Source organism: Pistacia vera, unplaced genomic scaffold, assembly GCF_008641045.1.
Source record: "Pistacia vera cultivar Batoury unplaced genomic scaffold, PisVer_v2 Contig407, whole genome shotgun sequence".
NCBI classification, from domain to species: domain Eukaryota; kingdom Viridiplantae; phylum Streptophyta; class Magnoliopsida; order Sapindales; family Anacardiaceae; genus Pistacia; species Pistacia vera.
Window position 1 is genome coordinate 182855 of NW_022196232.1, and position 16802 is coordinate 199656.

Genomic DNA, 16802 nt, shown 5'->3' on the forward strand with positions numbered 1-16802 from the left:
CCTCTGTGAAGCATGGCCGATCGAGGTTCTAGTTGGCCTGCTGCTCGTTTCTTAACTCAGCTACATTTTGTTGTACCACCTATACAACCATCGTCCTTATCATATTTATTAGCTAGCCATTCTCTGGATTCGAAGTCCCTACCCCTTGCTAATTTGTAACCTGTTGCGCTGCTGGTATTGGCAGTCAACCTGGAGCAGCAGTCTGATGCACCTCCTAATGGACGGCTTCCACATTGTCGTGGTTTTCGGTGGTTGTTTTGTATCTTGTACGGGCCATTAAAAATTTCAGGTGATCAATTGTTCACTGAAATTGCTTGTTTCTTGCTTAAAATAGAGAAAATAGGTGGAGGAACTCCTTTAGCGCCAAAATGTTGATACAAAAATTCGCACTAACCAGAGTGATCTGATTGACCTTGACGGAATCGGAACAGATGTGTGCGTGATTTAATAAAAATCAGCAATGATAGTAAGAAAATGCGTTATAATGCAAAAGACACAAACAAATTTTTAAAGTGGTTCGACAAGTTAGAACTTGAGCCTATATCCATTGTTGTTTTATTGTTGTGAGAGTTTACAATGTATATCAATTGTCAAGTAAAAAACTAAAAATTGCTAACCCCTTTGGGGGTATTTATACAAGTTTGAGATACAGGAAAGAGAGAAATTATCGGGATTACAATCAAATTCAAATTACAACTCCAATATTCCCGTGATTGAACGATAATATTGCGCTGTTGTTGCTATTTATCTTATCTCTTTCGAAATATTTGGTATTTAAGCTTATCCCTAGTTTGTCGAATAATTATCAGAGTTGGTCACAACTAGCTTGTGCTGGGTCGAGCTATCTCTCGACAAGCTTATGCTGAGTCGGACTAATGCTGAGTCAAATTGATTATGGGTCAAACTATATCCTTGCGGGCTTCTGATTTCTTCTAGCTGAATGGAAAAATCACACACAACACTCATAATTCACGAATTTATTTTTTTCCCTAGTTTGTCGAACAATTGCTAGAGTTGGTCACGACTAACTTGTGCTGGGTCGAGCTATCTTTCGACGAGCTTATGCTGAGTCAAATTGATTCTGGGTCGAACTATATCTTCGCAGGCTTCTGATTTCTCCGAGCTGGATGGAAAAATCACACACAACACTTATAATTCACGAATTTTTTTTTTCTTATTCACTTAAGAATGGAACATGATTTCGGACTCATGATACCACTGGATAACTTGTTTTAATTAAAATCGTAACTGAAATAAGTAATTTGTTTATAATTAAAGCTCGGATACCACTGGATATAGCAGAAATGAAGTTAAGTATTTTGTTCATGACTTTGTAATCGAGGATTTAGCTAAGCTATACCCTTCAGTTAAAGACCTTGCAAAGATCACACTCCTTGAAGGTGGTGACCATATTTTGAACATGTAAGGCTGATAATATTAGTTACAATCTAGTTTTCCATCATTGTTATAAGGGAAAACAACCTATTCCCACCCAAGGTTTCGTGGAACGACCCTTTCCCACACTTCAAGTTTTAAAATGACATTTTCCCACCCTTCGTTAGGTTCTGTTATGTTTTCCATTAATATTTTATTGAAAAGATGAAGATACCCTTAAATATTTGATTTTATAAATTTTTTATTAATTTTTAATTAGCCAAAAAGTCAAAAAAGAAAAAATAGTTAACCCCACTTAAAAAGTTATGAGTCATATTATGAAATTGTTTAAAGTTAAATGAACTTAGTATTTATTTATTTATAATGTCATCGATATCGTATCACTATTATTCAATAATCTACTAAATTTATAATGTTTTTCATAATATAATATTTTTCATTTTTACTAATTAACATAAAAAATCAATATTCCTAATTAATTAAATAAACAAAGAAAAAAAGATATCTTTACACTTAAACTAATAAATAATGGAGTAAAGGTTTTAACTTAACTAAATTTTAATTTATAATAAATTAATTAAGAAATAAACTATTTAAAGATATTTTCATCTTTTCAATCAAATAGTAACAGAAAACACTAACAGAACTTGAAAAAGGGTGGGAAATTGACATTTTGAAACTTGACGGTTGAGAAGGTGTCGTTTCGCCAAACCTTCTGTGGGAAAATGTTGTCTCCCTTGTTATAATAACATTCATGTGTCTGGGCCAATGTCCCTTCCCCACTTATGACTTTTGCAGAGCTGAGAAGTGAGATCAAGGTATGTACAGCTTCTTTTTCTATGTCATGCATCTATGTTATTGTTATTCCCTTTTAAGTTACTTTTGTTCTAGCTTTTATTGGTGTTTTTTCCTATGGTCAGCTTAACTCTAATTTTAAAATTACTTCACTGTGGTAATTTGTTGTAAGTGATTCTTTTATGGGACACTTATGATATTGGATTCATGTATGTTGCATACTGTTTCTTCCTCGCTTCTTTTATATAACAATGTTGGATTCATGTATGATCGTTTCCAGCCAGATCCATAGTGGATCTTGTCGGAAAGGCCAGAATAGCATACGATCGGTCAGATCTAGTCAACCGTGCGTCATTCCTATGACTTCCAACCACTGTCCAACAGTGGTGGCTGGCTGCCAACAATAGTTGGGTGTGTTAGCCATAAAGTATGAGGCTACTCCCAACGGTGTTGTTTTTTCTCTTAAAAGAAGTCCAATAAGGACTATATGGCGTCGTTTTATGTTAGTTGTAAAAGTGAAGCTAAGTGTTAAGTACTCTGCTCACTTTACTCTCTTCATTCAGTCAATACAAATTAGAAATGAAAATTTCAGTTACAGTTACAGTTCTCTCTCTCTCGATTTCTCACCAAACCCTAACCTCCATACTCTCAATTCTTTCTCAAAACCTGATTTCTACAAGGTGGGGGTGTTTTTGGTAATTTATAAACTTTTATTAAAAAAATGTAATTATTAAATGTTTTGAGTTTGAATAGAATATGATTGGATTTTGAATTGAATAGTCAATATTAAAACAAATATGTATTTTAATGGATTGGATATGATAGAGTTTAAAAAGTTAAACAAAGGGGGACGGGCTTTTGGGTTTGTAATTGTAACTATAGGACTGGCCCAACTAGGTCTTGGCTGGGAAATTGTTAGGGGTGTGCGTGTGTGTTCTACGTACTTTCATCACTAAAGTGAAAAATGTAAAAGTAAATAAGAATATCATTAAGAGACCGTTTGGATCAGAGGTATATAAGATAATGGGGGTAATTTTTGTTTATTTTGCAAGATTCATGTGTTCGATTTGCAAGTAATAAAATATTATGATAATCTTTTATTGCAAATAATGTTTATTGTTGGTAATGTGGGGGGTAATCTTATTACCTTGTTAAAGGGTGTTATTAAAACATTACCGGGGTAATATGATTTTTCTACCCATTTTATCCTTAATTAAAAACCATTTTGGACACAATTGCCCTCAAACGTCTACAAAATAACAATTACCAAACCCTCATATATTTGAGAAATTAGCTAAAATACTCCAACCAGAAAAAAATTTAAAATTTAAAAGTTAACAAAATACCCCCAACCATCCAAGACCACCACTGGCCGTGACTCACCACCGCTGGCCACCAGCTTTAGTCATTGTAATGGTGCACGACTGGCGAGATTTGGCCTGTCGTGCTCCAATAAGGGCTTTTTCCAGCCACGGATCACAGATCCATGGTCTGAAACAGTGAGATCTAGCATTTTTGTGGTTGTTTCACGGCCACAGATTTAGTCGTGAAAAGGCCAGATCTTTGGCCATGAAATGGCACGACCACATATCTAGCCATGAAATGGCCATAGATCTGGCAATTTTCCCATTTCCGGCTTTGCTGGCCATATGGCCAGTCGTGCGCCATTCTGTCGACTGTCGACGACGACTAGCGGTGGTGGTTGGCTGCTGGCAGTGGCTTGGGATAGGTGGGGGTGATTTTGCTATAAATTAAAGTTTTATATGGTTGGAGTGTTTTAGCAAAATTTCAAATGTAAGGGGTTAAAATAATTATTCAAAAAATAATAATATTTAAAAATGAAAGCAATTTAGCAATCTATATAACATAACCACCAACTTATTCTCCTAACCAAACATATTATTCACCAATTTATTAGAACTAACTAAATACATTTTCTAAATATTCCTGATAATCTTTAAAGTGATCTTTCTTTTCATTAATATAATATACTCCTATAATAAAACATTATATTACCCAAACGCCCTTGCTTTATTCAAAACTTCGAATTGTCATGCTTTAAGGATTTGACCCACTAGTAGTTGAAGATGCTGGGTTTCTCATTATCGACACCAGTAGAAAATGAAAAGAAAAAATTTCCAGATCCAATTGTCAGTAAATCATGAATATATAAACATATTAAAGTTTAACTTACATATATATTACTTCACTTGCTGTTAGTGTTGATACCAAAAAAAAAAAAGAAACAAAAAAAAAAAAAAATTTATAATAATAATTAAATGGTATCCTAATCCTTGATGTGATTTTACCGTGAAAAATGCTACAAGAATCAGAATATGATGTGGTGCGTTTGACTTATTATTTCTGCCCATATTCTCAATCCTATTCTCCAAATAATATTTGACACATTATTCCAGAAATATTATCCTATTTTTTAATTATTTTTAGACCCCATAAGGTTATTAATTTCACTAAATACCCCCTAAAAAGTTTAAAAATTAACAAAAACACCCTCGTAACCCATACTTGCCAGATTCCGGCAACCACTGTCGGTGGTAGCCTGAATCTACCACAACGGTGAATTACAGACCGAAACTGGCCGATAATTCACTGATCTGACCTTTTCCAGCCACATCCACAATGAATTTGGCCGAAAAAGGCTAGATCTGACCGTCAGCGATGGCCAAAGATGGTCGTTGTTTTGGCCTTTTTGACCGTTGACGGCCACAGCAGGCCGTAGATCTGGCCTTTTTCGGCCAGATCCGTGGTGGATCTGGCCGGAAAATGCCATAACAACACGTTACGACACAGATCAAACCGGTCTGTGTCGTAACGTGTTGTTATGGCATTTTCCGGCCAGATATACCACGGATCTGGCCAAACCGGTCTGTGTCGTAACGTGATTTTCCGGCTATATTCAGGCAGTGGTGGCCGGAATTTGGCACTGTGGGTGGTGGGGGCATTTTTGTCATTTTATATGTTGGGGTGTTTAATTAAATTAGTAAACCTAAGGGTTTTTTTTATAAATTTTTAAATTTTATCTAGTAATATTCTCCTATTCAACTACCTAATATTATTCACAAAATCCTATCTAAAATAATAAACCAAACGCACTCCAACATTCTACTCTATACTTAGCCCCAAGCCTCTAAGGACATCTCCAACCCACGCTATTTTGGTGTGAAAAACACCAAATAGCGTGAAACTGTTGCTCCAATTCAACGCCATTTGCTACACCAATTTGGTGCGGCTGAACAGTACCACGCCAAATCTAGCGTGATACTGTTTATACTGATTTTTTTTTAATTTGTATTTAAGTTAATTTAATTATTATTTATATTAATATTTATAATAATAAATTCATAATAATGATATAATTAAAAAAATGATGAAAAATTAAAAATAAAACTTTATTCAATGCAAATATTAAATTACAATAACTCAAAATAAAAATGAATACTAATTTAAAAATACTAAAATTAAAAGAAAATACAACATAAACTAAAATAACAATTTAGTATTCCAATAGATTAGTTCCGGATCCTGTAAGATCATCAAAATATTAGAAAGAACTAGAGTTATTTTGAGATCTTTGACCTTATTGTTGAACTTTTTTTTGCATAATTCTTGATTGATTAAATAAATGCTTAATTTTATTAAATTAGTATAATTTTCAAAGTAATTATTATTTAATAAAAATATCAATCCCAATATTTAATTAATATATATAAAAAATAATGAATAAAATAGATTAATTATTGGTTATTACAATAAAAGAAAAAGAAAGAGAATATTTTAAAGAATATTTCTTTTGGTGTAATATTTAATGCAATAAGTTGGAGATACAATAGTGTTTTATACAAAAACTCACACCAATTTGGTGCAATGGGTTGGACATGGTGGGCATCTCCAACCCACACTATCTTGGTGTGAAAGTGAAACTGCTGCTCCAATGTAGCGCCATTTGCTGCACCAATTTGGTGCGGCTGAACAGTGTTACACCAAATTTGGTAAGCATTCATCCACACCAAATTGGCGTGGTACTGTTTATACAGCAAATTTTTTTTTTATTTGCAATTAAGTTAAGTTAATTATTATTTATATTAATATTTATAATAATAAATTCATAATAATGATATAATTCAAAAAATGATAAAAAATTAAAAACAAAAACTTTATTCAATGCAAATATTAAATTACAATAACTCAAAATAAAAATGAACACTAATTTAAAAATACTAAAATTAAAAGAAAATATAACATAAACTAAAATAACAATTGAGTAATGCCATATTTACACCACAATTTTACATCATTTTTATTACATCATGACGTGACATATGCCACAACCACATAAATTCTATTATAATATTAAAAATTCAAAATAATTAAAAATTTATGTAGTTGTGGCATATGTCACATCATGATATAATGAAAATGGTATAAAAAAGTAGAGTAAATGTAGCATTACTCATAACAATTTAGTATTCCGATAGATTAGTTTCGGATTCTGTAAGATCATCAAAATATTGAAAAGAACTAGAGTTATTTTGAGATCACTAACCTTATTGTTGAACTCTTTTTTGCATAATTCTTAATTGATTAAATAAATGCTTAATTTTATTAAATTAGTATAATTTTTAAAGTAATTATTATTTAATAAAAATATCATTTCTAATATTTAATTAATATATATATAAATAATAAGTGAAATAGATCAATAGTTGGTTATTACCATAAAAGAAAAAAAAATATCCTAAAAAATATTCTTTTTAATGTAATATTTGGATGGAGAAAGCAATAGTATTTGTTTTACATCAAAATTCACGCTAATTTATTGTGAAATTTGTACCAATTTGGTGTAATGGGTTGGAGATCTACAAGTTGAGACTAACAAGCTAGGCATGGCTGTCATGTCTGAACCACGTGTGAAATCAGCCTTGTAAGGGCATCTCCAACCCACGCCAAAATGGTGTAAAAAACACTAAATTGAAGCGCCATGCCAAAATGGCGTGGCACTGTAGCACCCAATAAATTTTTTTTGTTTTTTTTGTTTTTAATTTTGTTAAGTTAATTTGAGTATTAAATTTTATATCAAAAATCACACCAAATTTGATTATTTGTATTTAATTTAATTTGATTATTATTTATAATAATAAATTCATAATAATGATATAATTTAAACAGTGATGAAAAATTAAAAATAGAACTTTATTCAATGCAAATATTAAACTACAATAACTCAAAATAAAAATTAACACTAATTTAAAAACACTAAAATTAAAAGAAAATACAACATAAACTAAAATAACAATTTAGTATTCCAGTAGATTAATTCCAGATCCAGTAAGATCATCAAAATATTGAAAAGAACTAGAGTTATTTTGAGATCCTTAACCTTGTTGTTGAGCTCTTTTTTGCATAATTCTTGATTGCTCATTTTGAAAAAACTCACGTAGGCTTGGATCGGTTATAGAATTCAAATCCTTGAATAAAATTTTGTTATCTTCTTGATATTCTACCAAAGCCAATTTTTTCATTTGGATTTCATAATTTTGTGCCCTAGCTAAGTTGCCCCGATTGAAAATAGCAGCCAGCTGTCGATTTTCTTCTTGAATGGTTTCAAAACTGTTTAAAACTTCTTTATCATTTTTCCTTTTAAATTTTGCTTTCTTCATCCCAATGGGTCGTTGAGCTGAACTACCCATAATATTTTCATCACTTATGTTTAGAGAATTTGACGACATGTCACAAGACATCGATTGGGGAGACTTTGAAGTGGGAGTCTCTGATTCTTGTGATACAAACCTACCGGTTTGCCTTTGAAATACTTCTGCGATGTTAACATTAGCTGTAAATTTTTCAATATCCTTAAATATAGGCCACACATGATCAAATTTGAAACCTTTTTTGTAACTTTTATCTTGTGCTAGTAACATTTTGGCTTGAATCATCTACAAAACAATATACATATAACGTTAAAATCAATTAGATAAAAAAAAATTAATTAAATGTAACATACTCACAATATCTTGCTCAAAAGCACCACTTGGATTCATATTTTCAATTTGACGTACACATCCCTTCAATTTGTCAATAGCTTTAAAGATCAGTTGCATTCGACATTGCAAAGATCTTTTGTTTCGAACCTGGGTGAGAAACACAAGTTTGGAACTATTGTAGTCAAGCTTAACTCGAGACCAGAATTGATCACTAGATTGGTTTATACCTAAAATCAGGTTTTGAGAAATATCAAGATAAATATGACATAGATGCATGTCTTCTTCATTTGTGTATGAAGAACTTCTTTGTGTAGTCATTTTGTAACACAAATGAAGAAGATATATGCTTTTTTTTTTTCTAAGAGGAATTAGAAGAGATGTGTTCAAAACTAATGTGTTGTATGCTCTTTTATAACATAAGTTTGAATTGAAAGCTTGAATGGACAACACATATTTTTGAGCTTGAATGAACAATACATCTTTTTGAATAAACAACAAATCTAAAAAGCTTGAATGGACAATACATCTTTTTGAATAAGCCACAAATCTAAAAAGCTTGAACGGACAATTTTTTGAATAAACCACAAATCTAAAAAACTTGAATGGACAATACATCTTTTTGAATAAGCCACAAATCTCAAAAGCTTGAATAGATAATACATCTTTTTGAATAAGCCACAAATCTCAAAAGCTTGAATGGACAATATATATATATATACATATTTTTTTTAGTATCATTTATATTAGATGTAATGTTTTTCTATATTAAATGTAATGTTTGTTCGATTAAATAAATGCTTAATTTTATTAAATTAGTATAATTTTCAAAATAATAATTATTTAGTAAAAAACAATATTAATATTTAATTAATATATACAAAAATAATAAGTAAAATAGATTAATCGTTGATTATTACAATAAAAAAATAATATTTTAAAGAATATTTTAAGGAATATTTTTTTTTTAATGTAATATTTGGTATGGAGATGGAATAGTATTTTACACTAAAATTTGCACCAATTTGGTGCAATGGGTTGGAGATGGTTTAGGGGGTATTTATCTAAGCTTATAAGCTGATCAAACTAGCTTATAAGTTCTAAAATTAAGCTGATCTGTTTGTTTATAACTGTTTTTAGCTTATAAGTTAAGCTTATAAGCCAAAAACAATAAGGGGGTGTTTGTCTGAGCTTATGAAAATTAGCTTATAAGCAACAAGTACTTATAAGCCAATTTTAGCTTATAAGCATTTGAAATTTTAAGCAATTACATGTTTGGTTAAAGTACTTATAAGTTACTGATAAGTAGTTGACGTGTTTGGTAAAATGTGACTTATAAGTACATTTTATTATAAAATGACTAAAAATGATACTACATTAAATAAGGGTATACTATGGAATTTTAAAATTAAACAAGGATAATGTGGTAATATATTTGGTCAAACTAGCTTATAAGCAGAATGCTTATAAGCCAAAAGAAAAAAGTACCTCCCCCCAACTTATTTTTTTTGGCTTATAAGCTCAAAAAAGTTATAAACAAACAGGTCAGCTTAACTTTAGAGCTTATAAGCTAGTTTGACCAGCTTATAAGCTTAGACAAACACCCCCTAAGTTAGGGATAAGGTACCTTTTTTTTTTCCTTATAAGCACTCTACTTATAAATTAGTTTAACCAAGTATATTGCCACATTATCCTTATTTAATTTTAAAATTCTATATATACCCTTATCTAATAGAGTACATTTTTTAGTTATTTTATAATAAAATATACTTATAAGCTATATTTTATCAAACCCATTAACTACTTATTAATCATTTATAATTACTTTAACTAAATAAGTAATTACTTAAAATTTGAACTCAGATATCATCGATTGTCAGATCATCTTCATAATCACAGCACACAATTTGAGAATCTCTAATTTTTACAATCTTCAAAGCACCAATATGAAGGTATTTTATGTTTATTAAGTTGACTGGATTGTCCTTACGCTTGATTGAAAGAGACCAGTTCGCTTCGATTACAAGTTTTTGTGGCTCGTTTGTCCGCTTTATTATTCACTGATTGATTGCCTAGACGAAGACTAGATTCAGTTCAGATCTCTCAAGACAATAAGAATGAAGGTGAGTATTTTCTCTTTGTGCCGGGTTCTCTATCTTTTAGGCTCATGCTCTGTTTTCTTTAAGGTTCGTAATTGTAGTCGATCTTTGCTTTTTTCACAGAAAATAGTGTTCAAATTGGATCCACGGGATGACAAAATCAAAGAAAAAGCCCTAAAGACAGTCTCTGGCCTTCCAGGTATTGAATTTAAGCTTTTCCTTTGTTTTTGGTTGCTTGGAAGTGAACTAAAAGGAAAAACCGTATATTTGATCTGTGCTGTTTGCCAAAGGTGAAAATTTGACCAATATGAGTTGCTCTGTGGTGTAATTTTACAGGGGTTGAATCAATCGCAATGGACATGAATGACAGGACATTGACAGTAATTGGAGACATTGATCCATTAAGTACAGTGCAAAAATTGAGAAAGCTATGTTTCACGGAGATAGTATTAGTTGGACCAGCAAAAGAACCAAAGGAGAAGAAGGAAGAGACCAAGAAATTTGGTGAGCTTATTGCTGGTGAAGATGAAAGAATTACTGTGACTTATGAGGTGGGTTTTCCAGGATTAGGTGATTTTGTTAATCTTGAAATGTGGAATTTTAATACTATGATTTATTTGTTATTACCGAAAGGCTGAGACAGTGTTGTGTAACTTTATTTTACAATAAAGTTAACACCGATCTGCAACTTTCTTTTGCAATTAAGTTCAGTTTACATCTCTGAAGGCAATAAAAATGAAGTTGGGTATTTTCACTTTGCTCCGGGTTCTCTATCTTTTAGGCTCATGCTGTGTTTTCTATAAGGTTCCTAATTTTATTTGATCTTGCTTTTAGCACAGAAAACAGTGTCGAAATTGGAACTACACGATGACAAAATCGAGAACAAAGCCAGAGAGACAGTGTTGAAAGTGGAACTACACGATGACAAAATCGAGAAAAAAGCCATGATGACAGTCTTTGGCGTTTCAGGTATTGAATTTAAGCTTTTCCTTAATGTTTGGTATCTTCGAAATGACCTAAAAGGAAAAACTGTAACTTTGATCTGTACTGTTAGTGAAAGGTGAAAAATTGACCAATACTAGTTGCTCCGTGGTGTAATTTTACAGGGTTTGTATCAGTCAAAATGGACATCGACAAGAAATTGACAATAATTGGAGACATTGATCTAGAAAGTACAGTGAGAAAACTAAGAAAGCTATGTGAGGCAGAGATACTATCGTTTGGACCAGCAAAAGAACCAGAGAAGAAGAAGGAAGAGCCCAAGAAAGAAGAGCCAAAGAAGGCAGATGATAATAAGAAAAAAGATGAGCCGAAAAAAGACGAGGTAGCCGAGCTCATCAATCCTTTTCTTTGTTCGACAGGGCTTCATGAAAAGGGTCTGGGGCTTATAGCATCAGAATCTGTGGGGATGACTTCAACCTCTGGAAGTAAAGATGAGTCAACTTCTGCTATTTCAGGTCACTTTGAGGTTCAAAGTCAGAGAGTACAGGATGCTGATACAACATCTGTGGCACTGAAAGCTGTGCTGATGGCTTCAACTTCTGGAAGTAAAGATGAGTCAACTTCTGCTATGTCGGGTCACTTTGAGGTTCAGAGTGAGAGAGCACAGGGTGTAGATACAACATCTCTGGCACCAGAAGATGGGATGATGACTTCAACTTCTGGAAGTAAAGATGAGCCTACTGTTGCCGTGTCAGGTCACTTTGAGGTTCACGGTGAGAGAGTAAAAGCTTCAGATACATCTCTGTCATCTGGTTATTCTCCTGCATCAAGCTCAGAGATCGTGGAAGAAGATGTGGTGCCATTTTCCTCCACAAATAAGTACGCCACCAGCCCATGAATCTGAAATTCAGATTGTATCTATGGAAGCAAGAGAAAGGATGCCATCCATTCATAAATTGGAATCTGAGATTGTACCTTCTCAAACTGAAGAAGAAGGTAAGATGAAGCGTGGATTGAATGCAAGTGCCCGGCAATCAGTTAAGCTTGCTGCAAAAGCAGGCATTGAATTGGGGAAAAGTAATCTAGTTGCAGTGGAATCAATGAGATCATCTCATCTCACTATAAAAAATGAAATTCCAGTTGAAGATCAGTTGCTGCGAGAACCAGTTTTATATGCGAAGAAATCAATTAAGACAACTGTGCGGAAGATTTTCAGCCACATTAATGATGTTAGAACTACACAAATTGCTGTTATTGGAACTGGTGGTATTGGAAAGACTACTGTGCTTAAGGCCTTGATCAACTTCCCAAACACAAAACATGTGTTTGATCTGGTAATTTTGGTGACCGTCTCAAGATATTGGAGCACAAGAAAGGTCCAAAATGAAGTTTTAAGACAATTATCTTTATGTTGTGAATATTCTGAAACCGATTCTCAAGTTGCAGAAAAATTATTAAAAGTTCTAAAAGGGAAGAAGTTTTTGTTGCTTCTGGATGATGTTTGGGAGCAGATTGATTTAGAGGCAGTGGGAATTCCTGGTCCCAGTTCAGAAAATGGCTGCAAGATAGTAATAGCGTCCAGAAAAATTGATGCTTGTCATGACATGAATTTGTTTAAGGTGGTTGGAGTAAAAAGTATCTCTTGGAAGAAAGCTAGGGAATTGTTCTATGAACAAGTGAGTACAAGGATTCCACCGTCAGATATCAAGTCCTTTGCTGAAACTATAGTTAAGGGCTGTGGTGGTTTGCCACTGCTAATTATTGTTACTGGAAGGGCCCTAGGAGGGAAAAATGATGTTTCCGTTTGGAAGGATGCTTCAAAAAAATTCTCATTGCCTAAAACTTCTAGAGAATGTCAAATTGAAGATTTACTCCAATTATTGAAATTCAGCTTTGACCAACTAAGTGATAATGATGTGAAAAGTTGTTTCCTTCATTGTGCTTTGTTTCCAGAAGATCAAGAGGTTAATATTTATAAATTCATAGAATATTGTATCCAAGAAGGTTTAATTACGGGTGCTCAAGCTGATGCACATAAAAGGGGCCATTATATAGTTGATGTTCTAGTACATGCTTCATTGTTACAAGTTACTGAAGGTGGAGATTCCATCAAAATGCATGATTTAATCAGAGATTTAGCATTGGGGATCTTATCTTCAATGCCAAAAGATAGTCAGTTTCTGTTGAGAGCAGAAGGTATTCAGAACCTGTTGAGTGCTTATTCAAGATCAGTCGAACTACTTAATGCAGGAAGTAGTTCATCATCAAGATCACTGAACATCCTCGAAAGCAGTAGATTGTGTATCCCGAAAGGTAATCAATTTCTATCCAGAGTTGGAGCAGGTCTAACAGAACCACCTCCGACTGAAGAGTGGAAACAGGCCAAAATGATGTTTTTGAGTGATAATGAGTTATGCACTCTACCTGAGAAACCAAATTGCCCTGAACTTTTGATTTTGTTCTTACAAAGAAACCGTTCACTGAGAGTGATACCTCCATCCTTTTTTGACTGCATGACTTCTCTCCAAGTGTTGAATCTATCTGAGACTAGAATAAAGTCCCTGCCAAAGACACTTTTTAAGCTAAGAAACCTCCTAATGCTAATTATATGTAATTGTAAACGTTTGTTTATGCTTCCGTCTGAAGTTGGATCGCTAGTTTGTCTTGAGGTGCTTGATCTCCGAGGCACTAAAATTAAAGAATTACCTGATAAAATTGGTGAATTGGCATTCCTGAGACGTTTGGAAGTGTCCTTCTATGGATCTATCGATGACAGTGAGTATGCTAGATTGCCTCGTCATTTGATTTCAAGTGGCATTATATCGCAGTTGGGCAATTTGGATACGCTTAGTATTGTTCTGTATCCAGGAGATGAAAGGTGGCATGAGGATGTGAAATATGTCAAAACTGAGATCAGCAAGTTGAAAAAGTTGAGGTTTCTATGTTTTCATTTCCCAGAAGTTAAGCATGTCCAAGAATTCCTCAGAGAAAGTGAACCATGGAAGAAGAAATTGTTAACGGAGTTCAAATTTGTGGTTGGCCGTGATGTCAAGAGCATTTCCTCTCAGGTACCAGACTATTTGGAGTTTGATTATAATCAACTGGGCCAATGTTTGAGATTTGTAAACGGTGAGAAGAAACCTGAGGAAGTTCTTCAAATATTAGCTCGCAGTAATGCTTTCTATTTAGATAATCATATTGACATTGAGAGCCTTTCCAGCTTTGGTGTTAGCCATATCAATGGGTTGAAGTTTTGTATAATAAGTGAATGCCCCAAGATTGAAACAGTTGTGCGTGTGGATGAAGTGGATGAAGATGCTGATGCCATCTTTCCTCTCCTGGAGACCTTAAGCATTCATCATTTGTGGAATTTAACGGGTATTTGGGAGGGGATTCTACCAGAAGGAAGCTTTGCTTGGTTAAGAATTTTGTCACTGTATGGATGTCCGAAGTTGGAGTATATTTTAAGAAGCTCAATGATTCAATATCTTTGTAATTTAGAGGAACTGGTTATCGAAGATTGTCGAGGCATTGAACAAATCATAGTCAAGGAGGAGACAATTAATTCTGATTCTGTTGCACTTCCCAGTTTGAAGAAGTTAACACTTCACTATCTGCCCGGATTGGTTAACATTTGGAGAGGTCCTTGGCCGCTATTTGAACATATCAGCATCTACTGTTGCCCAAACTTGAGGAAGATTGGTATGGATTCCAGGTTCAAAGATGTGATAATAAAGGCAGAGAGGAGCTGGTGGGATGCATTAGAGTGGGAAAATGATGAATTGCGCTTGCATCTTGAAAGCTTTTCAACCATTATTTTTCAAGATTATCTGTAAGTAAAATTTTTTTTGGGCATATTCGTTTTCAATGAGTTCATAGGTAAGGTGGGAGTTCTGAGTTTTAACTATGTTGTACATATCGTATATCCGAATCATCAAATTTTCCCCTTTATCTTTTCGTTCTGATTTGGAAAGCACGAGAGTGATTAAATTAACTCATGTAATATTAAATTGAGGTTCGAAACTTCGAATGTATGATTAAGTTGTATGAGAATGCATGATTACATGTGTTTGCACCTGGTAATTTATGCATGCATGAATTAGTTCATGTTATCGGAGGGGCTTGTTACAATGATGAGAATGAAACTGGTGTTAGTGATATGTAGCAAATTTGAAAGTAGTTCATGAAATGATGGTGTAATGGAATGGAATTGAATTAGGTTTAACTACCGTGGGAGGTTGATAGAGACGTTTGGGTGTATTACTTAAGAGATTTTGAATTCGAGTCCCTATCAATTACTAATAGGGATAGTCATTCGAGTTTTTACTAGATTGGTAGTTCTAAGGTGTCGAAGGATTAATTAAGGTATGTGTATATAAAAAAAAAAAAAAAAAAAAGTGAACTGGTTTAAACTTTGGATATTTTGTTTCTTTTAAGAAACCTGTGAGTGCATAGTAAATTTTAGGATTATCGCCCTCACCTTCTCTGATGTTTTCGTTTTTTTATGACATTTAAAACATCATCCCTCGTCTCCTCTCAGATTTAAAAAGTTCTCTCAAACCTCTCCTCCGACTGCTAACAAAATCTGTTGGGTCTATAGTATTTTTCTTAAACAAAAATTATCACAACCCCCCCTATGTATAACTATTAAAAGCCCCTTAGATATTTGAAACTGTTCTCAACTCCCTGATAATAAAACCAAGTTGCTCTAAACTTTAAAACCAATTAAATACCTTATTTACCCTTAATTCCACTAAAATAAAGAATAATAAAAGTACAATTCTACTTAAGGGGTTTTTTTTGAAATATCTATGTACTTAGGAAGTTTAGATACTTTTCTCTTAACTGGTTTGAGAGAATTATTAAAATTTGAGAGGATGCGAGAGATGCTATTTTAAACTTGTGAGGTGTCACTAAGGTAAACACAAACCTTGGGAGTTGAGGGAGAATAGCCCTAAATCTTATGAAATGTTAAAAGTGTAATAATTGATGCCATTGTTTTAGTATTTTTGATATTTTTAGAGTTTGGTGGGAATACCGAGATATGATTTAAAAATTAACAAAAACGCATCTTAAGTTTGTTAATTTCTAAACACCTCTGTAATAAAAATATTAAAAATTATAAAAGCACCCTCACCCACCCATTAAATACCGGCAATCGATCACCATTGCCGGAGGGTGGCTGGAGTCGCCGTATCGACGCATGATTGGTTGGATCTGGCCAGCCGTGCACCGAGATAGCATTTTCCAGTTAAATCCACCGTGGATCTAGCCGTTGATGGTCAGATCTAACCATGTTTAGTCGTCAATGAGAGCCAAAGATATGGTCGTCGTTGACGACTAACTACGGCCAAAGATCGGGCTATCAACGACCAAATCTTTGGCCATTGATCTGGCCCTTTTCGACCAGATCCACGATGGATCTGGCCGAAAAATGATAGATCAGCGCACTGCCAGCCAAATCTAGCCGATAGTGTGCCATTATACCAGATTTTAATGTGGGTGGATGGGGGTGTTTTTGTCAATTTCTAAACTTTTTTTCGAGGGTTGTTTAGTTAAATTAATAAACTTA

At 33.4% G+C, this 16802-nt stretch overlaps 2 protein-coding genes across 2 annotated transcripts; both read left to right on the top strand.

The window, feature by feature from the left end:
* The first annotated feature begins 10074 nt into the window (after positions 1 to 10074).
* Positions 10075 to 12163, top strand: LOC116142302 (heavy metal-associated isoprenylated plant protein 6-like). The gene is made up of 5 exons (XM_031427731.1): positions 10075 to 10312; positions 10412 to 10487; positions 10625 to 10839; positions 11128 to 11257; positions 11395 to 12163. The coding sequence occupies exons 1-5, from the start codon at positions 10307 to 10309 to the stop codon at positions 12126 to 12128; spliced, it is 1161 nt and encodes a 386-aa protein (XP_031283591.1). The 5' UTR covers positions 10075 to 10306; the 3' UTR covers positions 12129 to 12163.
* On the top strand, positions 12151 to 15066 carry LOC116142326 (disease resistance protein At4g27190-like). Its single transcript, XM_031427757.1, has one exon. The coding sequence runs from the start codon at positions 12151 to 12153 to the stop codon at positions 15064 to 15066; it is 2916 nt and encodes a 971-aa protein (XP_031283617.1).
* The last annotated feature ends 1736 nt before the right edge of the window (positions 15067 to 16802 follow it).

Bases quoted from the DNA above. Each gene is read 5' to 3' on its own strand.
- LOC116142326 (XM_031427757.1), top strand. From the start codon at position 12,151: ATGGAAGCAAGAGAAAGGATGCCATCCATTCATAAATTGGAATCTGAG.
- LOC116142302 (XM_031427731.1), top strand. The intron at 10,840-11,127 runs GTGGGTTTTCCA...CTTTTAGCACAG, and splicing joins GAATTACTGTGACTTATGAG to AAAACAGTGTCGAAATTGGA. The intron at 11,258-11,394 runs GTATTGAATTTA...GTAATTTTACAG, and splicing joins GACAGTCTTTGGCGTTTCAG to GGTTTGTATCAGTCAAAATG.